Here is a 23,777-nt window from a genome sequence, read left to right on the forward strand (position 1 = left end):
GAAAGCTTTGGAATGTCCTGAGTGATTTATTAAAGCGCTGTATAAATGGAGAATACTTAACATTGTTTTTAACTCTTGTCTCCAATTGAAATTTTGTGTGGAACTATGACCTTTTTAACACCTTGCCTACAATGTTTCATTTGGATCCTGGGATTTACAGAAAAGGAACAGATAAAATTGAGAGGGCAGTTAAATTAGAATTGTAAAGAATAAACAAAGCAGCTATTTTATGGAAATATATAATTTAAATTGAAAAATAGGGGCACGTTCTCCTGGAAAGTTGTATTTTTTTACAAATGATTTATTAGAAGAGACACACAAACTCACAAACAATTATTTAATCTGTCTGTTGCCTACAAGGTCAGTATTTGTTGCACATCCCTAATTATCCTTGAACAACCATTGATTGCTCAACCATTTCAGAGAGCATTTATGAGTCAGCCACGTTGCTGGGGGTCTGGACTTGCATCTGGTTCAGACTGGGTAAGCTTGGAAAATGTGCTTTTGTCGTGAATCTAACGTTTTTTTTTTAAAAATGACAATTGCTGAAACCGGTTTTTCATAGAATCATACAATCCATACAGTGGGATTTTAATTCCAGATTTTCTTTAAAGTCCACCGACTGCTTTGAGTTTATTGAATCACTGCAAATTATTGGCTCTGATTAAATGCATATTAATTGCATATGAAATTCTATAAAACACTGCAACTCCTGATCCATTGTGACCAATGGCATAGAACATCTGATTTTCCTGGAACAGGTTCAGAGGAGGTTCACGAGATTGGTCCCACAAGTGGAAAGCATAACATGAGAAACCTTTGATGACTCTGGGACTGTACTCATTGAAATTTAGAAGGATGTGGAGGGATCTAATTGAAATTTTCAGAATACTGAATGGCCTGAACAAAACAGATTTTGCGAAGATGCTTCCATTGGTAGGAGAGTCCAGGACCTAGCCTTAGAGTAAAGGGAGGACCTTAGAGAAATTATTTCAGCCAGAGAGTGGTGAATCTATGGAATTCACTGCCACAGAAGGCTGTGGAGGCTAGGCCATTGAGTACATTTAAGACTGAGAGATAGGTTATTGTCAAGGGGATCAAGGGTTATGAGGAGAAAACAGGAGAATGGGGTCAAGGAACTTATCAGCCACGATTGAATGGCACAGCAGACTTGGTTGGCTGAATGGCCTAATTTCTGCTCTTATGTATTATGGTCTTATATGTGCCAATGCCCGTCACATGAGATGCCACACAATTTCATGGACAAGTTTATTAGTTATATCTGAATGAATTTATTTGCGTTTGTAAGGCTCAATTTGAGCATGTAGTTTGGTATTCAAGAAATATCAATTAATATCCGCCAGTCTGTATGAAGTTTGCGAGTTAGCTAGTAGCAAACATAAATGAAGAGTACTGTTAATTCTTCTCCTCAAATATCATAATGAATGAATTGGTAAGTCAGTAAAATTCTTAGTTTTCAATGTGTTAATTAAGATCATATTATCTTTCTTTGAACCGCTTGCAATAAAAATTTTTAAAGAATTTATTCTTCATGGAATGAGTGTGTTGCTGGTTAGACCAGTATTTACTGTCTAAACTTAACTGCTCTTGAGCTGCTGCAATTCATGTGGCGAAGGTATCCCTCATGAGGAGGGAGTTCCAGGATTTTTAATATAGCAAGAATGAAAAATTAGTGATATTTAAGGTTTTGGAGTAGATCTGTAGCTTGGGTTGTGGGTGTTGAGGTTGGTTGGCTCGCCGAGCTGTTTTGTTGTTCCGCAGACGTTTTGTTACTGTGCTGGGTAACATCCTTAGTGCGGCCTCTGATGAAGTGTCGGTGTGTTTTCCCACCTGGTTTTTAAACACTGGGGTCCATTGTGATGGGTTGCCTCACTTCCAGGTTTCCTCTGTAGTGGAATGTATATGGGGTCGACCCCAATGTGTTTATTAACAGCCTGCTTTGTGGAGTGCCATGCTTCCAGGAATTCTCTTGCTTGTCTCTGCCTAGCCTGTCCCAGCATTTTGATGTTGTCTCAGTTGAAGTCATGGTTCTCCTTGTCCATGTGGATTGAGATCAGTGTACTGCTCATGTCTTTTTGTAGCCAGTTGGTGCTCATGTACTCTGGTTGTTAGTTTCCTTCCTGTTTGACTGATGTAGTGTTTCTCACCGTCTCTGCAGGAGGTCTTGTAGTGAGTTTTGAGAAGACATTGGTCCGGTCCATAGTGGGGAGTGGGCCTTCAGTTGGGGTGAGCACTTATCGTAGGGTTGATGTAGGTTTGTGTGCCACTCTGTGCAGTGGTTGTAGAAGCCTTGTGGTGAGTTCTGATGGGTTCCTGATGTGGGGTAGTGTGACTACAGCAGTGCCGAAACTAAACAGAAAGAGGGAATTCAACACCCTCAACACGCAGGAAAGACAAGCCCTGGACAGATTAAAGAAGGACAACAACATCACTGTACTATCTGCAGACAAAGAGTGCATGACAGTGATAATGAATAAAAAGAACTACATCTCCAAAGCACAAGCACTACTTGCCGACGAGAACACATACTGGCCAGTACAAACTGACCCGACACCACAACTAGGCAACAAAATCCTATACATGCTACAAAGACTTAAACAAACAGGACACATCAACAAAGCAGACTTCTTAAGAATGAAACGGTGCGGCACGGTGGCTCAGTGGTTAGCACTGCAGCCTCACAATGTGCCAGGGACCCAGGTTCGATTCCAGCCTCGGGCGACTGTCTGTGTGGAGTTTGCACATTCTCCCCGTGTCTGCGTGGGGTTCCTACGGGTGCTCCAGTTTCCTCCCACAGTCCAAAGGTGTGCAGGCTAGGAGGATTGGCTAGGCTAAATTGCCCGTAGTGTTCAGGTGTGTGTGGGTTATTGGGGAATGGGTCTGGGTGGAATGCTTCAAGGGGTGGTGTGGACTTGTTGGGCCGAAGAGCCTGTTTCCACACTGTAGGGAATCAAATCTAATCTAATTGAATCTTAAAAAAAACCTGAAGGAAACAACACACCCTGATTATATGGCCTCCCTGAAGTGAACAGGCTGAAGTCCCCCTCAGGCCTGTAGTCTCCCTACCAGGCACTCCATTGCACAAATTAGCCAGAGAACTAAAGAAGACTCGGGCGCCTAGTCAATAAATCACCTCACTCCATCCACTCAGCCCAAAAATTCTTCAACTCCATCAAAGACATAAAGATAGAGGACGAAGAGATCATGATATCGTTTGATGTCACCACCCTTTTTGCGTCAGTAGACATACCACTAGCAAGGGAAACAATGACAACACTACTTGAACAAAAACACGACCCCAGTGAAACCATCTCCAAGGCCAACATGCTTAAACTACTGGACCTATGCCTGACCACCCACTTCACCTTCAACAGTCAAACATATGAGCAAATCAACGGGACACCCATGGGATTGCCTATCTCCGGACTCATAGCAGAAGCAGTGATGCAAAGACTGCAAAGGATTGCCTTTCTGCAAATCCAACCTAAACTATGGATACACTACATAGACGATACCTTTGTCATCATTAAATGGACCAAATTAGAAGAGACACACAAACACATAAACAACAACCTCACTGGAATAAAATTCACTAGAGAGGAGGAGAAGAACAAACCAGTCCCATTCCTGGACCTCATGGTAGAGTGCAAGACAAATGGGGAACTACAAGCGAAAGTCCGTAAAGCCACACATACAGACGGGGTATTGAACTTCAATAGTGACCATCCCAGCACACACACACAAACCTGCGTGCGAATGCTATTTAAAAGAGCAACAACACAATGCAGAAACATGGAACTACGCCAAGAAGAGGAGGAATACCTCTTCCAAGTGTTCAAGGATATTGGATATCCAAAGAAGTGGGTCAGGAGATGCCTACAGGAACAGCATCAGAAAGATTCTACACGCCCTGACACACTCATCACACTCCTCACACTATCCTACATCAGGAACACATCAGAACTCACCGCAAGACTTCTACGATTGCTGGGCATCAGAGTGGCACACAAATCCACATCAACCCTACGATAAGTGCTCACCCCAACTGAAGACCCACTTCCCACCATGGACCGGATCAGTGTCATCTACAAGATCCCCTGCAGAGACTGCAAGAAACACTACATTGGACAAACAGGAAGGAAACTAACAACAAGAGTACCTGAATACCAATTGACTACAAAAAGACATGATCAATACTCCCCCATCTCAATCCACATGGACAAGGCGAACCATGACTTTGACTGAGACAACACCAAGATCCTGGAACAGGCTAGGCAGAGACAAGCAAGAGAATTCCTGGAAGCGTGGCACTCCACAAAGCAGGCTGTTAATAAAGACACAGTGCTTGACTTAGTATCCATTCCACCAGGGAGGAAACCTGGAAGTGATGCACCCCATCACAACAGACTTAAGTCGTCATTGGATAAGCATATGGACGTACGTGGAATAGTGTAGGTTAGACGGGCTTCAGATCAGTATGACATGTCGGCACAACATCGAGGGCCGAAGGGCCTGTACTGTGCTGTAATGTTCTATGTTCTATGTTCTAAAACACACCAACGCTTCATCAGAGGCTGCACTGAGGATGTTACCCAGCACAGTAACAAAGCGTCTGCGGAACAACAATTAGCGATATTGTTCCAAGTCAGGTGGCTGCTGTGGAGAACAGCTTTCAGGTGACAGTGTCCCTATGATTGCTGCCCGCCCTAGTTTTTTGGAGGTTGCAGGTTTAGGATGTACTGTTGATGGAACCTTGATACATTGCTGCAATGATGTGTAGAAAGCACTGCTGCCATTGTGCCTTGGTTCTGATGCAAGATGATGAATGGGGTGCAAATTAAGTGGGTAGCTGAAGTGTCCAGCATGGTGTTGGGCATTTTGACAGTTATTGAAGCAATGTTCTTCCAGCTAAGAACAGAGTATTCCATCACATTTCTGACTTTTCTGACCCCCAACTGCCTCAGCTCCCAGTGGCTCCAGTTTTGCTCACCTTGATGTGTATTCTGTCAAATATTGCGTCGATGTCAAGGGCAGTCACTTTCATCTTATCTGTGAAATTCAGCTCTTCGCTTATGTTTGGACTATGGCTGTAATGACATCAGGAGCTGAAAATCTAAACTGATTGTCAGTGTGTGGATGATTGCTGAGCAAGTGCTACTTGATAGCACTGTTGATGACCTCTTCAATCACTTTTCTGGTGAAAGAGGATCAACTGATGGGGTAGTAATTGCCAAGTTTTCATTTTGTCCTTTTTGTGAACAGGACGTACCTGGACATGTCCACATTGCTGGGTATATGCCAGTATTGTTGGTGTATTGGAAAAGTTCGACTAGGGGTGCAGCTATTTCTGGAGTACATCTTCAGTACTAATGCTGGAATGTTGTCAGAGCCCTTAGCCTTTGCAGTGTTCAGTGCCATCAGTCATTTTTTGACATCACAAGTTGAATTGACTGGCTTCTGTTATTCTGGGAGGAGGTCGCGATTGATCATCCACTTGAACTGGAGCTAAACCTTACTGAAGAGTTTGTAGGATTGACCATACTGGGCGAGCTGTTTTTTCTGGTGCCTAGGTTAGTGCTGGGTGGTCTGTGGTTTTGTTCCTTCTTTAAACATGTTGTAGTTTAACATACAGACTGGTTTGCTAGGACACTTCACAAGATACTTTAAGCATTTACTGTGGATCTGGTGTCACGTATTGCCAGACCAACTAAACATGCCCAGTTTCCTTTCCTAAAGGAAATAAATTAGTGAACCAAATGTAGTTTTGCAAAAATGGATGGTGGTTTCATTGTCACCGTTGTGACTAGCTTTTAGCTTCAATTAATACATTTAGAACTAAGTTCCACCAACTGTTGTGGTGGGATTTGAGCCCATACACTCTGAGCAGTAACTGGGACATTTCTAAAGAATTCTAGAAGATTATCGCCAAGGCATAAATGATCTCTTCAGCCACTAAAGGAAGGCTGTTTAGACTGGAAAGAGTGCAAAAAAGATTTACAAGGATGTTGCCAAGACTGGAAGATTTGAGTTGTATGGAGATGCCAAATAGGCTAGGGGTTGTTTTTACCCTGGAGTATCCCTTCCCTAGGAGGCTGAGCGGAGACCTTTATAGAGATTTATAAAATCATAAAGGGCATAGAAAAAGTGAAAAGCCAAGCTCTTTTCCCCAGGTTACAGGAGTCCAAGACTAGGAGGCATAGGTTTAAGGTGAGAGGGGAAAGATTTAAAAAGGACCTGAGGGGCAACTTCCTCAAACAGAGGGTGGTGCGTATGTTGAGTGAGCTGCGAGAAGAAGTGGTAGAAGCAGGTACAGTTACAACATTTAAAAGACATTTGAACAGGTACCTGGATAGAAAAAGTTTACAGTGATATGGGCCAAACACAGGCAAATGGAACTAATTCTGTTTAGGAAACCTGGTGGGTATGGACTGGTTGTGTTGAAGGTCTGTTTCCATGCTGTATGACTCGGGCTTCATTTAAGACCCAATGATGCAGGCCATCAGGTACAGAGAACCTGTAAGCCATTAGCCCCAATTTAGTCATCGGAGAAGAAATAGAGTGAAAATAAAGCATAGGAGTAGGGAGTGGACCATTTAGCCCGTTGAGTGTCTATGCCGTTCAATGAGATCATGGTTGATCTCCTAATCCTCAATTCCTTACCTGTCTTTTTCCCATAACCTTGATTCCCTTACTGGTTTTAAAAAGCCTGTCACACCCTTGAGTATATACCATGTCTCTGTCATGGCAATCATGTCATACTTGTCTATTTCTATTTATACTTCAGTGGTCAATCCATCTTGTTACACATGCTGTGTGCATTCAGAAAAAGAGCCATTAATTCTGTCTTAGTTTAGTTTTGGGAAACCTGATCGGTGTGCAAAGTGTGTGTGCCTTTGCCTGTGCTCTGATTGTCTCTCCCACTCAGATGTTATTTGGTATTGACTCTGTTTTGTTTATACATTCTGTCCCTTCCTGACGTACTGTGGTTACCTGTAAATGTTGCTACCTAGCCTTAAATAGCTCCCAGTTTTTTGCCCATCATTGGATGAAGTGAAAACCCACAATGTTGGAGATGAAGCATGAAATGCAATATGTAACAAACATGTTAGAATTAAATGATTAGATTTAATTATAGAACTACATCCTATGCCTTTGAGAAGCTGGAGCCTTGAGTTGCTATGGGTTCCATACTGTAGACTAAAACCAGTTTGGCTGGCTTGGTTTTTGGTATGCACCAGCATGTACAGTTTGTGGAATATGATTGTCAGCACTACTGCTCAATCAGATTGAGCTAGCCCTGTTTTCATACAAGTTGTGTTCACCGTTCTACTCTATTGTCAAAAAATCAGTAGCTTACATGGTAAAGGTAGTTTTCATACTGAAAACGAAGTTCATTCTGATAACATTGTATATGCGGTATTCAGTGTATGTTTATATTAGCAAAAATGCTTGTATTTCTTGTTTCAGGAGAGTCAACTCCTACTCCTTCAGTCATTCTTTTGGCAGATTGCCATTTCGTTTAAATTTGTTGCTATCATTTTGATGGCCTAGGTTTAGCTGGGTGTGGCTTCAGCCTGTTTCTTCCCTTCTTCCTTTATCTTCTTTTTAGTACAGTTCGCTGAATCACAGTTTTTGTAGTGTACAAGCAGGCCATTCAGCCCATTGTACCTGTCTGAATGAGCATTTCACTTTGTGCCATTCTTTTGACTTCTCCCTGTAACCCTGCATGTTGCTCCTTTTCAAATAACAGTTCAAAAGTAAATTAAATATCTTGGATGAGCCTGCCTCTGCCATTGGGTAGGACAGTGGCTCAGTAGTTAACACTGGTGCCTCACAGCACCAGGAACCCAGGTTTGATTCAAGCCTTGGGCGACTATGTGGAGTTTGCACATTCTCTTCATGTTTGTGTGGGTTTCCTCCCATGGTCCATCCAATCTAGATTGGATGGCTTGGCCGTACTCAATTGCCCTGTAGTGTCTATGGATGTGTGGGATAGGTGGGTTAGCCATCGTAAGTATGGGGTTACAGGGATGGTGGGGGGGGTGGGAGGTGGAATGCTCTTTGGAGGATTGGTACAGATTCACTGGGCCAAATGGCCTCTTTCTGCATTGTAGGGATTCTGTGACTCTATACATTTCAGGCAATGCATTCAGACCGTAACAATTCACAGTGGGAAATTTTTTTAAATTTCCTATTGCTTTTTTATCCTTTTCCAATTACTGCTGACTGTCATTCTCAATAGTTTCTTGAATCACAGTTGGTCACATTTATATCATCTCACCACTTGCTGAAGAGAAAACCATTACATAGACAAAACTTGGACAGGAAGGTCCCTGGAAGAGAGATGCAAGGCCTCTGGTTAAGTTGAATTGTTGCTGTTGAGAATAAATTCTTTAATGTTCAAAACTAAAATTTATTAAATGATTTCACTCAACAAGCTTAATAATATAGTTTAACGTATTAATATGGTTAAAATTTGCCTATCTGTATTTTACATTGGAAGCCTGTAGGATCATAAGTCATAGGAGTGGAAGTAAGGCCATTCGGCCCATCAGGTCCACTCCACCATTTAAATCATAGCTGATGGGCATTTCAGCTCCACTTCCCTGCACTCTACCCGTAGCCCTTGATTCCTTCTGAGATCAAGAATTTGGCGATCTCTGCCTTGAAGGCATCCAACATCCCGGCCTTCACTGAACTTCGTGGCAATGAATTCTACAAGCCCACCATTCTCTGGCTGAAGAAATGTCGTCTCATTTCAGTTTTAAATTTACCCCCTCTAATTTTAAGGCTGTGCCCACGGGTCCTAGTCTCCCTGCCTGATGGAAACAACTTCCTAGCGTCCACCCCTTCTAAACCATACATTATCTCGTAAGTTTCTATTAGATCTCCCCTCAACCTTCTGAACTCTAATGAATACAATCCCAGGATCCTTACGTTCATCATACGTTAAACCTACCGTTCCAGGGATCATCTGTGTGCATCTCCGCTGGTCATGCTCCAGGGCTATTATGCCCTTCCTGAGGTGTGGGGCCCAAAATTGGACACAGTATTCTAAATGGGGCCTAACTAGAGCTTTATAAAGCCTCAGAAGCACATCGCTACTTTTATATTCCAACCCTCTTGTGATATACGACAATGTTGCATTTGCTTTCTTAATTACGGACTCTACCTGCAAGTTAACCTTTAGAGAATCCTCGACCAACACTCCCAGATGCCTTTGTACTTCTGCTTTGCGAATTTTCTCACCATTTAGAAAATAGTCCATGCCTGTATTCTTTTTTCCAAAGTGCAAAACCTCACATTTACTCACATTGAATTTCATCAGCCATTTCCTGGACCATTCTCCTGAACTGTCGAAATCTTTCTGCAGCTTCCCCACCTCCTCAGTACTACCTGCCTGTCCACCTATCTTTGTATCATCGGCAAACTTCGCCAGAATGCATCCAGACCATTAATATATAAGGTGAACAGCTGCGGCCCCAACACTGAACCCTGCGGGACACCACTCGTCACCGGTTGCCATTCCGATAAAGAGCCTTTTATCCCAACTGTCTGCCTTCTGTCAGACGCCAATCCTCAATCCAAGCCAGTAGCTCACCTCGAATATCATGGGCCCTCACCTTGCTCAGCAGCCTCCCGTGAGGCACCGTATCAAAGGTCTTTTGGAAGTCTAGATAGATAACATCTACTGGGTTTCCCTGGTCTAACATACTTGTTACCTCTTCAAAGAATTCCAACAGGTTTGTCAGGCATGATCTCCCCTTACTAAATCCATGCTGACTTGTTCTAATCTGACCCTGCACTTCCAGGAATTTAGAAATGTCATCCTTGACAATGGATTCTAGAATTTTACCAACTACCGAGGTTAGGCTAATCGGCCTATAATTTTCCATCTTTTGCCTTGATCCTTTCTTAAACAAGGGGGTTACAACAGTAATCTTCTAATCATCTGGGACTTTCTCTGACTCCGGTGACTTTTGAAAGATCACGACCTGTACTTCTCAAATAAACTTGAGTTCCTGTGCTTCAAATAAACTAAACTCCTGGAGGGTTACGTGTACTTAGTGCTCCAAGACATTATACTTGACAACAAGTCAGGCTAATTACAGACTGCTCCAGGATCTACTCAGCCTTTTGCCCTTGTCCACTGCTCTGTATTGATGAATTATTGCTCCTGATAAACTAGTAAAACCATTCTTTAGGCCGTTGAAGAGCTATCTTTATTTTCTTTGAACAGTAACAAGCAAGCAGCTAATTTAGCATAAATGTTTCTGTTTTTCCACATAACTTACCTTTTAAAGCAATGCAAAGGCACTGTTCATAATTACATTCAAGAAGTTATCTCATATCTATATATAAAATGCTACCTTTTGAGTGATAAAGCACAGTACTTTGAAGCTCCTTGGCCCTTAGATAAGCTACATTTTTAAATATTTTAATTCCTGAATTCAAAACTAGATTACCTATAAAATGATGAACGGTGGAGACTGAGCTGTTATTTATGTTTGGGGGGAACTTCCAACTGAAAAGTTTTAAATTGACTGACTCCCATTTTATTTCAATGACATATTAATAACATGTGCTCTACAGAGAGATTTGGTTAATTTTGAAAGTTAAGAGATTATTGATTTGAGTTTTTAATTCGAGGACTGTATCCCACCTCCATACAGGAAGAAACGTGTTTCTTTCTGAGATCATGACATTTCAGGTATTATTTCTTCACAGTGGGTAAAAACTTTACTGTCTGTTTTCCAGATAATGCTTTGAATCTCTCGTATGTTTACATTTCAGAGTCACACTATAAAGCTTTAATATATTTTGGGGGGGAAAAAGGAGAAAGGGAGACCGTTATTTCTTTTGAACTGGAGCTAGGGATTTGTAAACATGCGTTATGGGATCTAGGGCATTGGGATAGACACAACTGTCTTTTTTTTAAAATCTCTGTTGTGATGCAACATTCCTGGAATGTTTAAGTCCAATTCTTTATGATGCAGGCCTGCAACCGTTAAACTGCTCTTAATTAGTAACTGTGGGACTAAATTGGCAGTCTCTAAATTGACAGAGGCCACAGGGAGATAGATGTGGACTCGACTCAAACTGTTCATCTGGAATAGGAGGTAATTTATTCCCTACATGTAATGTAATTGAACTCCTAGTTATTAATAGATCATGGCTCTTAGATATAATTGTGCTGCTATTGACAGCCCACAGCTCTTCACAGATGGCCAGTCTTGAGTTGCTGGATCTTTTTGAAGTCTGACTGATATAGCTCAGTGATGGTGCCACATAACATAATGGAGGGTATCCTCAATTTGAGGCTGAAATTTAGTTTCCACAAGGATTGTGCACTGGAGGCCACTCTTACCAATGCTGTCTTGGACAGATGCATGTGCAGCTGGAAAATTGGTTGTGATGAGGTTGAGTATGTTTTTCCCTCCTGTTGGTTTCCTCACATTTTACTGCAGACCCAATCTAACAGTTAACAGGGTGTAGAGCTGGTTGAACACAGCAGGCAAGCAGCATCAGAGGACCAGGAAGGCTGACATTTCGGCCTAGTCCTTTCTTTTTTTCTGAAGAAGGGTCTAGGCCCGAAACGTCAGCCTTCCTGGTCCTCTGATGCTGCTTGGCTTGTTGTGTTCATCCAGCTGTACACCTTTTTATCTCAGATTCTCCAGCATCTGCAGTTCCTTCTATCTCAGTCTAGCAGTTATATCCTTTAGGAGCTGGCCAACTTAAATTCCCACCCAGAATATCTTTGTCACCCTCAACATGGAGAAGTACTGATTCATCAGCTGAGGGAGCACGGGACATGGTAATCAGCAGGATGTTTCCTTGCTCATGGTTAACCTGAAGCCATGAGACCACCTTAGATAAGGTGTAGTCATATATGCTTACCTTGATTGCCTTACTTTTATATTCCATTTACGTTGAATTAAAGATCAGCATTCCATTTACCTTCCCTATTACCTGTTGAAGTTAGATACTAGCTTTTGTGATTCATGATTGAGGACCCCCAGAATCCCTCTGCAGTCTTTCCCCACTTAAAGGATATTCAACTTTTTTGTTCTCCCTGACAAATGCCTACACTTGCCTTTGTATACATTATATTCCATCTGCCTGGCTACTCACTTAACCTGTCTACATTCCTCTTTGGACTTTTTGTACCATCCTTACTATTTGCCTTCTCACCTATTTTTGAATCATCTGCAAAATTGGTGATTTCCCTCATCCAAATCATTAATATATATTTGTAAATAATTGTGGTCCAGCATCGATCCATGTGACAATCCACCAGTTTCAAGTTGCCATCTTGAAAACTCCCCCTTAATAAGTGAATATAAATGTAGTCGATTGTAAAGAGTTAAATGTCTGAACTCACTAAATAGATCATTCAGATTAGATTGATAACAATCTGGAATGTGCATTTCCTTAGCTTCCTCCTGACCTCATAGCAAGTGATAAGTTCTGTTGAATGTGCAAAACTGTTGCTCCTTGTAAGAATATTACTGGGAAGAAATTCTGAGACCACCTTTAGATGAGTTTCTTGCTCTTCCAGTTTTTCAGTTAGCCTTTTAATAAAAAAAAGGTAAACATTTATTTGGCAAGTGGTTGTACTAATTGAGCTTAATAGACACTTAAATGTTGCACCTTGGAATCATTTAAAAAGAATGGTGTAAAACGTATGCTGAATAGAATGAGTTATGTCTGTATTGCAGAGTGGGATTTTTTTTGGTACGCCCATTAACACTCTTCAGCAAGCTCTCTTGCCAAGATGGGTGCAATCCAACAATTCAAGATGCTCATTGGCATCCAAGATAGCAGTCCACTCTATCAGCTTCTCACTCATCACTTAAATCTTTCCTTCCCATTTTTATCAATGATTTAAATAATCAGATAGAAAGTAACAACAAGTTTTCTGATGACACTAATAATAGCATTGTAAACAGTATGGGTTTGAAAATGCAAAGAAAAATTAATACATTAATTGTATGGTTAAGACTGGGCAAATTGGTTTCATAATAGGTAAATATGATCGCTTAAACCTAAAAGAGTTGGACAAGGATGTTTTCTAAATGGCAAAACGGTAGAAACAGTGGAGATCTAAATCATCTTGGAAGTTGATAGACAGGCAATGAAAATAATCAAGAAGTCTACAGGAAAGTGAGACTTTTTAATTTGAATGCTTAGAATGCAAGAGGCTTGAAACTATGCTATAGGTCTACATAGCTTTGATTAGAGCATATTTGGGAGTACTGTGAGCAGTTCTGGTCACCATACCACAGGAAGGATATCCCTGAAAGAACTTGTAGCTTAGATTTACCAGAATGACACCTGGACTCCAAAAGTTAAATTTAAAGAGGGTACGTGATGTCGGCCCTCATTTTTTGCTAGGGTAGAGAGCATCTCCACTGTGACAAAAATAATGGAATCTCTGGAATTGCAAAGTGTAATTCAGTTTGCAAGAAGGGCCATGTTGGATTTGACATTGATATTTTTTATTTCTCTGTCCACAGATGCCACCAGACCTACTGCGGTTCTCTAGCATTTTCTGTTTTTATTTCAGATCCACAGCATCTGTAGTAGTTTGCTTTTATTTGTGCTTAATGGTATTGAGATTCTTGTATTGTTGGAGCTACAAAATTCTCAATAATCAATGAGTGGGCCTGAAATGTGAAGGGGAAAGTGTGGTAGGTGGAAGTGGGTGCTGTTGCCATAGGGGCATGAGGAGCCAAGGGGTTTGGGTTGATAGACATGGGCTAATATGGATGGGACACAATGAGGGGTTGAGAACAGGGGAATTGTTTTCTGTTGAAACCTTTACTTTTGTAGTTTGAGTGCAGTTCTATAGCACGTAGACAAGATTTTCACTAAACCCATTTTGATGAGTAGGAACCCTTTTGGGCTCCTCCCTGGTCACATTAACCTGACTCCCAATCCAGGCCCTTCCCCCACCAGACCAGAAATCCAAAGCTCGGGTGGCCCTTTTTAAATTTCAGATTGTATAGTCGGGAGTTTTTTGAATTTGCACTCCAGACTTGGGAACGAAAATTGGGACAGTGCCTGCATTTTTTTGAGTTTTCAGGTTTAGGTGTGATTTAATTTGAAATGGCCAAGAAGCTAAGTGGAACTGAGTTCCTCTTTATCTAGCCTACCTCTGCTGATTTTTGGCATTTGGGTCCAGTCATTATTATTTGAAAATTAGAATTAGATCTTTTAGGGGTAACATTATGAAATTCTTCTACAGCGAGGCAAAGGTTGGAAATCTCTTCCGCCATTGGCAATTCATGCTGAAATAATTGATCATTTTGAAACTAAGATTGATTAATAGATTTTAGTTATTGTAAAGGTTTTAAGATATGTGGGGAGAAAGGCATGTTGATGGCACCAGGATGTAGGTTGTGATCTGTGCTATGATCTCATGGAAGGGTGGAATGGGCTCAAGGAGATAAATGGCCTTCTATTCACATGGCTGCAATGTGTACCATCCACATGATGCACTGAAGCACCTCATGAAGTCCTTCAAATCTGCGATCTGTACCTCTAGAAGGTCAAAAACAGCAGATGTATAGAAATGCCATCATCAGCAAGTCGTGCACATTCTGATTTGGAAATGTATGGCCAATTCATTTATCATTGCTGGGTCAAAATCCTGTCACTCCCAACTAATAGAACTGATGGACTACAATGATGCAAGAAAGTTCTTCACTACCACCTTCTCCAGGTCACTTAGAGATGTGCAATAAAAGATGTCCTTGCCTGTGACTCCCATAGCTCAAACATGAACTAAAGCAAGGGAAAATGTAGCTTTGATAAATGTAGGATAAAACTTGCAACACTGCCTCAACAATGAACTTTAACCCCTCCTGGCAGTGATTCTTACATTTGTTGATTTTCTCAAGGTGAAATTGCTAAATTATTTTCAAATGGTTAATTTTGTGCATTGATAAAGACTGATAACTACTACTGAAACTATCATTGTTTCCGCTTCACATCTCTGTGGATGTACTTGCATGATGTGGACTGCAGTGATGTAGGTAACTCATTGCTATCTTCCTGAGGGCATTTCAGAATGAGCAATAAATACTAATTTTTTTTTCCCAGTAGAGCTCATAGGCTATGAATGTGGATAAAGATATGAGTTCACCCTGTTCTGGATTTAAGATGTGGTATCTGAAGATAGGAAAAAAAATTATTGTAAGCAGTCAAATCCCTTGGTCAATTAGTTGCCCAGTTTTCAGAACTTTGTTTTCCCTCAACTCATCTGATTTACATATAGTGGAGTAGTACAGCATCTAATGAGCAATGCTAAGGCTAAAAGCTAGATTATGTTTCTTTTTCTTTTTTTTTAGCTGTGTTTACAAGTGTGTGTGCCAGCAGCATTCAGAACAGATGTACTGTGACCTCATCACAAAGATAACCATTCACTTAAGACGAGTCTCAGAGGAGCTGCAGGTACTATTATACTGGATATCTGTTGTTTTCTTTGTGTACCTGCTATACATTTTATTGGGCATTATTTTTATTATGGTAGTGGTGGTTATGGTAATAAATCTGAGCAATTATTTCCCTGGTTAAAACCTGAGACTAAGTGCCTTTCACATGATGATGTTAATATTGAGCCTCTGTACCTGTACCCAGTTAGATACATTGAGAATTGTACCAACATAAGCTATTCCTATCTTGATATTGCCAGTTAGATATTGGGCCCGATCAGTTTTTACTAGTCAGTGTTCATTGTTGTAAATGCTCTGTTTTAATTAGCCCAAGCGCCATCAGCTAGGAAACGTTTGAAGGGTAAATTTTATCATTCGATAGCCTTTGCTTAACTTCACAATCTTGTGAGTGTGAGAAAAGAAGAAAAAGAATTGTAAGAACAATTTCCTTTCAAATAAAGTTTTTTTGTTACCTCAGGATGTCTGAAAGTAATTTGCGAAGAGGGTGGTCACTGTTGTAGTCAGTGTGGCAGCTATTTTGTGTTTAACTAGTCTCTGCAAACTGCAGCGTGATAGTCACCAGATAATTTGTTTTGTGATGCTTGTTTGAGGGGTGCCATTGGCTTGTGCATCGAGAATAACTTTCCTGCTCTTGCTTGAAACGGGCAGTGGTAGTTTTTTTAATCATCTGCTTGAAAGGCTAAGCAGGTCTTCAGTCATTAAAATGATACTAAAAATGGCACCTCCAACAATGCTGTGGTTGAATGTCAGCCTTAATTTTCATGTTGGAGTTCTGGAATTGGTCTTCAACCAACTTGGAGCTGAGATTGCTACCAATTGAACCGCTGCTGGCATCAATTTCTGTTATGTGGTTGGATTGGTGAAACTGGAAATGTAATCCTAAGAGAAGTGAATGTTGAGAGCAGATGTGACACAGTTGTTCAATATTGAATGCTCAGGACAGCGTGGATAGAAACTCTTCCCATTGGTGGAAGGGTTACAGTTCAGAGGGCACAGATTTAAAGTGATTCATAAAAGAACCAGAGGTAACATGAGGAAAAGTTTTCTTGCATATTACTGTTCAGAATCTTGAATGCCTTTCTAGAGAGTTTGTGGAGGGTGCTTCAATTATGTCTCACTAAAGAAAATTGGATAATTGTTGGAAGAAAAAATTTAAAGGGCAAAGGCAGGGATTGAGTCCCACTGAGTAACTCTTAAAGAAAACTGACATGGACATGGCCACAATGGCTGTACCCGTACAGGGGTGCGCTCTGTTCGCAATAAGCAACTGCACCTCCCAGTTGCGAACCATTTCAACTCCCCCTCCCATTCCTTAGAAGACATGTCCATCCTGGGCCTCCTTCAGTGCCACAATGATGTCACCGAAGGTTGCAGGAACAGCAACTCATATTCCGCTTGGGAACCCTGCAGCCCAATGGTATCAATGAGGATTTCACAAGCTTCAAAATCTCCCCTCCCGCTACTGCATCCCAAAGCCAGCCCGGCTCGTCCCTGCCTCCCTGACCTGTCCTTCCTGTCACCAATCCCCCTCCTCCCACCTTAAGCTGCAACCCCATTTCCTTCCTACTAATCTCATCCCGCCCCCTTGACCTGTCCGTCCTCCCCGGACTGACCTATCCCCTCCCTACCTCCCCACTACATTCCCCTCGAAGGCTCCATTCCTGCCCCTTTAACTTGTCTGTCTGCTCTCCACCTATATTGTACAAAATGTGAAGGAATGGAATTGTGGGAGATATAGCAGTTTGGATCGGAAATTGGCTTGCTGAAAGAAGACAAAGGGTGGTAGTTGATAGGAAATGTTCATCCTGGAGACCATTACTAGTGGTGTACCGCAAGGGGCGGTGTTGGGTCCACTGCTGTTTGTCATTTTTATAAATGACCTGGATGAGGGCATAGAAGGATGGGTTAGTAAATTTGCAGACGACACTAAGCTCGGTGGAGTAGTGGATAGTGACGAAGGATGCTGTAGGTTGCAGAGAGACATAGATAAGCTGCAGAGCTGGGCTGAGAGGTGGAAAATGGAGTTTAATGCAGATAAGTGTGAGGTGATGCACTTTGGTAGGAGTAACCAGAAGGCAAAGTACAGGGCTAATGGTAAAATTCTTAGCAGTGTAGATGAGCAGAGAGATCTTGGAGTCCATGTACACAGATCCTTGAAAGTTGCCACCCAGGTTGACAGGGCTGTTAAGAAGGCATACAGTGTTTTAGCTTTTATTAATAGAGGGATCGACTTCCAGAACCAAAGAGGTTATAGTGAAGCTGTACGAAACTCTGGTGTGGCCGCACTTGGAGTATTGTGTACAGTTATGGTCACCGCATTATAAGAAGGATGTGGAAGCTTTGGAAAGGGTGCAGAGGAGATTTACTAGGATGTTGCCTGGTATGGAGGGAAGGTCTTATGAGGAAAGGCTGAGGGACTTGAGGCTGTTTTCATTAGAGAGAAGAAGGTTGAGAGGTGACTTAATTGAAACATATAAAATAATCAGAGGGTTAGATAGGGTGGATAGGGAGAGCCTTTTTCCTAGGATGGTGACAGCGAACAGGAGGGGGCATAGCTTTAAATTGACGGGTGAAAGATATAGGACAGATGTCAGAGGTAGTTTCTTTACTCAGAGTAGTAAGGGAATGGAACGCTTTGCCTGCAACGATAGTAGATTCGCCAACTTTAGGTACATTGAAGTCGTCATTGGACAAGCATATGGACGTACATGGAATAGTGTAGGTTAGATGGGCTTGAGATCGGTATGACAGGTCGGCACAACATCGAGGGCTGAAGGGCCTGTACTGTGCTGTAATGTTCTATGTTCTATCTTCTCTATCCACCTTCGATCCACGTCCCCCTCTCTCCCTATTTATTTCACAACCCTCTCCCCCTCCCCCTTTTCTGATGAAGGGTCTAGGCCCGAAACGTCAGCTTTTGTGCTCCCAAGATGCTGCTTGTCCTGCTGTGTTCATCCAGCTCTACACTTCATTATCTCGGATTCTCCAGCATCTGCAGTTCCCATTATCTCTGATATGGACATTAGCTGATGGGCTTCTTTCTGTGCTGTTACCGTTGTGTTTCCTTTTCATCTATCTTTAGAGGCCTGCTTAAGCAACATCTTGCTTTTAAAATTCTCCATCTCATTTTCAAACCCCTCATGCTTTACCCTTCTCTGTAATTTTGTAACTTCCTGCAGCCTACAATCTCTGTGATGTTTACTTAATTCTGGCCTCTTGAGTCTCCTCAATTTTATTTGTTCCACATTGGTCGTCACAATTCAGTTGCCTTCGCCCTAAGCTCTGGAATGCCCTTTCTGTATCTTTCTACCTTTTGTATTTCACTTTTAAAACCTACCTTATTAACCAGATTTTGGTCGAATGTCTTAATTCTTCTCATGTGGCCTGGAGTTATTCCAGTTTCATGTTGCTCCTGTGAATCACCTTGGCATATTTTATTGCTTTATGCAGGCAATGTATGCCTAAGTTGTTCTATTTAAATAAATTACTTTGTGCAGTGTATTTGAATAATTTTGAAACTGTGAGATTGTTGCTATGTACCTGTAAATTGATGCTTGAGCGAAGTTCTAAAATCTGACTGTGTCTTCCTGTTCTACTTTAAATCATTGTTGATAATTTTGGATCCCATTGATAGGTTTCTGCGATAAAAGATATTTGTTTACTGTTGTTCTTCCTCACATCATTGGTTTGCCAGTAGAGCTAGGATGCCAGAGAATGGGTCCTTTTCATTTTGTGGCAATGTGATCAACAGCATGTGCTTTCCATCGGTGCATGGCATTAAAGTAACATTAGGGTTTCATCCCATCAGCCAGTGCAGAGTTTCAAACTTTGCCATCCTCATGCTCCTTGTATGACTGAAACTTTTTGTGACTAAAGAAAGATATGAGAATGAAGTATAGCGGTATTGCAAAAATGCAGTCTGTTGTAGAGACTGTTTAAGTTTGTTTACAAAGAATGCTTCTGAGGTAAGTACTTTCCTTTCCTAAATTATTTAATTAAACAAAATTCCTTTTTTTTTGGATAGTCATCTTGCAAAAAATCCAATCTAGGTAAATGAGTTATAGATGAATTGGGAAACCTCATGCTGCTCAGAAAGTAATTCTGAATCCCTGTTGTTATCGGCGGGGAGTTGCTGGTATCACTGATACCTCCAGATGCAGCTCATATCTGTGGCACACAGTCCAACATAAATTATTGAGCAAGATTAATGTGGATGGGATTGGGAGAAATGTATTGAGATGGATAGACAACTGGTTGGCAGAGAGAAAACAAAGAATTGGAATTAATAAGATATAACAGTATGAAGCTGGATGAGCACAGCAGGCCAAGCAGCTTCAGAGGAGCAGGAAAGCTGACGTTTCGGGTTGAGACCTTCCTTCAAAAGGTTTCTGAAGAATGTTCTCGACCAGAAATGTCAGCTTTCCTGCTCCTCTAATGCTGATTGGGCTGCTGTGTTCATCCAGCTTCACACTGTTTTATCTCAGATTCTCCAACATTTTCAGTTCCTACTATCTCTGTAACAGTTGGAATTCATGGGTTGTTTTCAAATTAGCAGGCAGTGTCTAGTGGGGTGCCACAGGGATTGGTGCTGAGACCCCACCTATTCATAATATATATTAATGATTTGGATGAGGGAACAAAATGTAACATCTCAAAGTTTGCAGATGATACCAAGTTGGGTGAGAAGGGTGAACTGTGATGAGGATGCAGAAATCCTTCAGCAAGAACTGGACAGGTTGGGTGAGTGAGCAAATCAATGGTAGATGCGGTATAATTTGATAAATGTGAGGTTGTTCACTTTGGTAACAAAAAACAAGGCAGATTACGACCTGAAGGGCTGTAAATTGAGAGAAGGGTGTGTGCAGTGGGACTTGGGTGTCCCTGTGCACCAGTCGCTGAAGGTAAGAATGCAGGTGTGGCAGGCAGTAAAGAAAGCAAATGGTTTGTTGGCCTTCATTTGTGAGAGGTTTTGAGTACAGGAGCAGGGATGTGTTGTTGCAGTTGTACAGGGCGTTGATGAGACCACACCTAGAATATTGTGTGCAGTTTTGGTCTCCTCTAGTAAGGAAGGATGCTCTTGCTCTCAAGGGACTATCCAGTATCTCATACCCTTTTATAAGATCATGAACGAACTGTCACAGGCCTCAGCTCTTCAAACCCCCTCAACTCTTCGACTATTTCAAAAATCTAACTACCTCCTCTAACTATTTTGTGATCCAGCCTCCACAACTGTTTGTCTTCGAGAATTTGATGCATTCATGACCCTCTGGGTCAATTTACCCTAGCAGATTCCTTATATCCTCCCACCTAGTTTTATGTTTCATCAGTAAATTTCAATACGTTTTGCTGTGGCTCCTCCTCTAAATCATTAATGTAGATGCAGAATAATTGAGGCCTAGGTTTGATCCTTGTGGCATTAAACTAATTATGTCTTTCCAACCTAAACAAAAACCCGTTCATCCTGACTCTGTCTTCCGTGTGTTCCAAATCCTTAATCTAGGCTAATAAATTACCTGTAATACTGTGAGCTGCCTTCTCCCAGTCTCTGAAAAAATCCATCCAGAACGGCATCGATCCATCCACTGGGCCAGCCGGACACTTAGGATACCTGAGTTCTCACTGAAGCAATTCTTCTTTGCCCAGCTCAAGGGAATCGAACTCGATGAGGACAAAGGAGGTGCTTCAAAGACTTCCTGAAGGCATACCTCAAGAAGTACAGGATAGAAATCAATGCTCAGAAGAAACAAATGGAGGAACCTCCTGTCTGAAGGGAAGTGTAACTTCTAACCAAACCATAGAACAATGGACGTGATTTTCACTGTTCGACAACTGGGAGAAATGTCAGGAACAACATCGACTGCTCCATCAGATCTTTGTTAATCTGACCAAAGCTTTTGTTCAGCCGGTCAAAAAGTGTTATGGAAGATCCTGCCAAAGACCGGCTGTACTGAGAAATTCGTCAGCACCCTCCATCTCCTCCATGACAAGATGCTAACGATGATCCTCACTGATGGGAGTTTAATAAAAACCTTTCACAGTCATGACTGGAGTCAAGCAGTGATATATTATCACCCCCATCCTTTTCTCCATTTTCATTCCTACCATCCTTTGCCTTGTCCAGAGCAAGTGGTAAGGACATTGTCTACGGGATGGATGAATAACTTTTCGACTTCAACCAATTAAATCCAAGAAGAAAATGGCACTGACATAGCTTGTGGAACTTCAGTACTGTATGCAGATGATGACACTTTCTCTGCTGTTTTGGAATATAATCTTGAACATTGCATAACACTTTTGCAAAATGATACTGAAGAATTGATTTTGGCCTCAATCTCAAGAAAACATGAGTCATTTCCCAGGGCAAATTCCAGTCTCTCCCTCCATTATGATCAAAGGAGAAATCCTCCCAAATGTGGAATAATTCCACTACCTGGAGAGGCAGCTGTCATTTAAGGCAGACATTAATGTGGAGATCCATCGTGAGTGCTGCCTACAGACACATTAGGATGGGAGCCTTCAACAATCGCAATATCTGTGCTGGTACAGCAAACCTATTATTAACCAATACCTATGGGAACAAGAGTGTGCTGGTTGAGCAAATATTCTGATTACGTGGACCTCTTGATCAATGTAAAAACACACACTAAGTGATAGAAACGTTATGCAGGAGGTATACACACCACTGTTATACTTTATTTACAGTATAAATCACTGAAATAATGATGCAACTTTGCTTTAAATAAAACTTCTCACTTACAACCTGAACTGACCACCTTGGACATTTTGGAGATTGCGATAATGCAGTAAATTTCTGTATTTCAAGTATATAATTTTTGCTGGTTTATTGAGAGTGCAAGTTCGTAAGGTGCTGGTTAAAACAGTTTGCTGGGCTAAGGTTCTCAAGCATAAGACTTGTCAGTGTTCAACTCTTCTTTGTTGTTTAGAAACTTTGACATACATATGTATATGCTGCATCAAGTGCTAAATCACACTTTTTAACGCTGTTCAATGCTGTTCAGGTGCATTCTGTGCGTCAGCTGGGATGGCGGGTGTACAAATATCATCCTTTTTAGAAGTCAGTAGGACCGGCATTGAGGTCATGATCATTCAAAACCAACCTCAAGGGAATCGAATGAGAGGAGAACAAAGGCTTCAAAGACCCCTTGAAGGCTTACCTCAAGAAATACAAGATCGAAATCGATGCTTGGGACACTCCAGCTCAGAAGAAAACAACTTGGAGGAGACTCTCCTGTCTGAAGGGACACAATTCTTCAAGAGCATCTCTTGGCAAGAGGAAATATGGAAAAGAAGGCTGAGAAAGGAATGCCAGTGATCTTGAGTCTAAAGACCAGTTTCACCTGGAAACACATGCCAAGTATCCGGTTGGCAATGCAGCTCTAGAATCAAGCTCATCTGCCACAGAAGGACCCACAGCACCCATGATCAGTGGCATGGAATATTCTAGGTGGAGAGTTGAACTCATTACTGAGTGAATGCCAGTGAATGCTGTGAGCACTTACCTTTATGTAGTAAACTTTTAAGTGACACCTTATTAAATGCCTCTGGAAGTCCAAATACAATCCATCTCGAAGCCCCCTTTTCACAACTCCATTTGCAGTATTCTCAAAGAACTCTTGCAACATTTTCAAACATGATTTTGCTTTCAGAAAGCCATGTTCACATTGTTTGATTGCATTAAGCTTTTCTAAGTGACCTGCTATTTATTTCTCAATTACGGACTTTAGCATTTTCCCGATGACCCGCTAGACCAACTGTCTTGTTTCCTGCTGTTTGCCTCCCTTCTTGAATAGAGAAGTGACAGCAGTTTTCCAATCCTCCGCAACCAACTCAGAATCCTTTGAGTTCAGGAATATTTCAACCAATTCCTCTACTATATCTGCAGCCACTTAATTTAAAATCTTTTGATGCAGGCTGCCAGGTCCTGGCAACTGGTCTGCCTTCAGTCCCATTAGTTTGTCAAATACTTTACCTGTCATGGTAGAGAACATTAGGAGATCTTTTCTCCATTTGTGCTATACCTATTTGATATCTTTGGGATGTTTACAGCATCCTCCCCTGTGAAGGTTGTTGCAAAATATTGGCTTTATTATCTGTCGTTTTCCTATTCCCTATTATCAGTTCCCCAGCTGCATTCTCCAATGGTCCCAACCTCAGTTTAGCTACTTTCTTTCCATATACACACCTAAGCTCTGCAGTTTTTTGTAAATATTTCTTGCCAATTTAATAATTAATTTGATCTTAATTAGTTATATAGTCAGCCACAGCTGATTCCTAAGA

The 23,777-nt window shown here is 41.5% G+C and overlaps 1 protein-coding gene across 1 annotated transcript in view; it reads left to right on the forward strand.

The window, feature by feature from the left end:
- Positions 1-23,777, forward strand: part of cacul1 (CDK2 associated cullin domain 1) — a 76,427-nt gene that overhangs the window by 12,836 nt on the left and 39,814 nt on the right. The window contains exon 3 of the mRNA XM_048551021.2: positions 15,375-15,477. Coding sequence (XP_048406978.1) covers positions 15,375-15,477 — 103 coding nt within the window. The remainder of the gene's footprint in view (positions 1-15,374; positions 15,478-23,777) is intronic.

Source organism: Stegostoma tigrinum, chromosome 20, assembly GCF_030684315.1.
Source record: "Stegostoma tigrinum isolate sSteTig4 chromosome 20, sSteTig4.hap1, whole genome shotgun sequence".
NCBI lineage: Eukaryota > Metazoa > Chordata > Chondrichthyes > Orectolobiformes > Stegostomatidae > Stegostoma > Stegostoma tigrinum.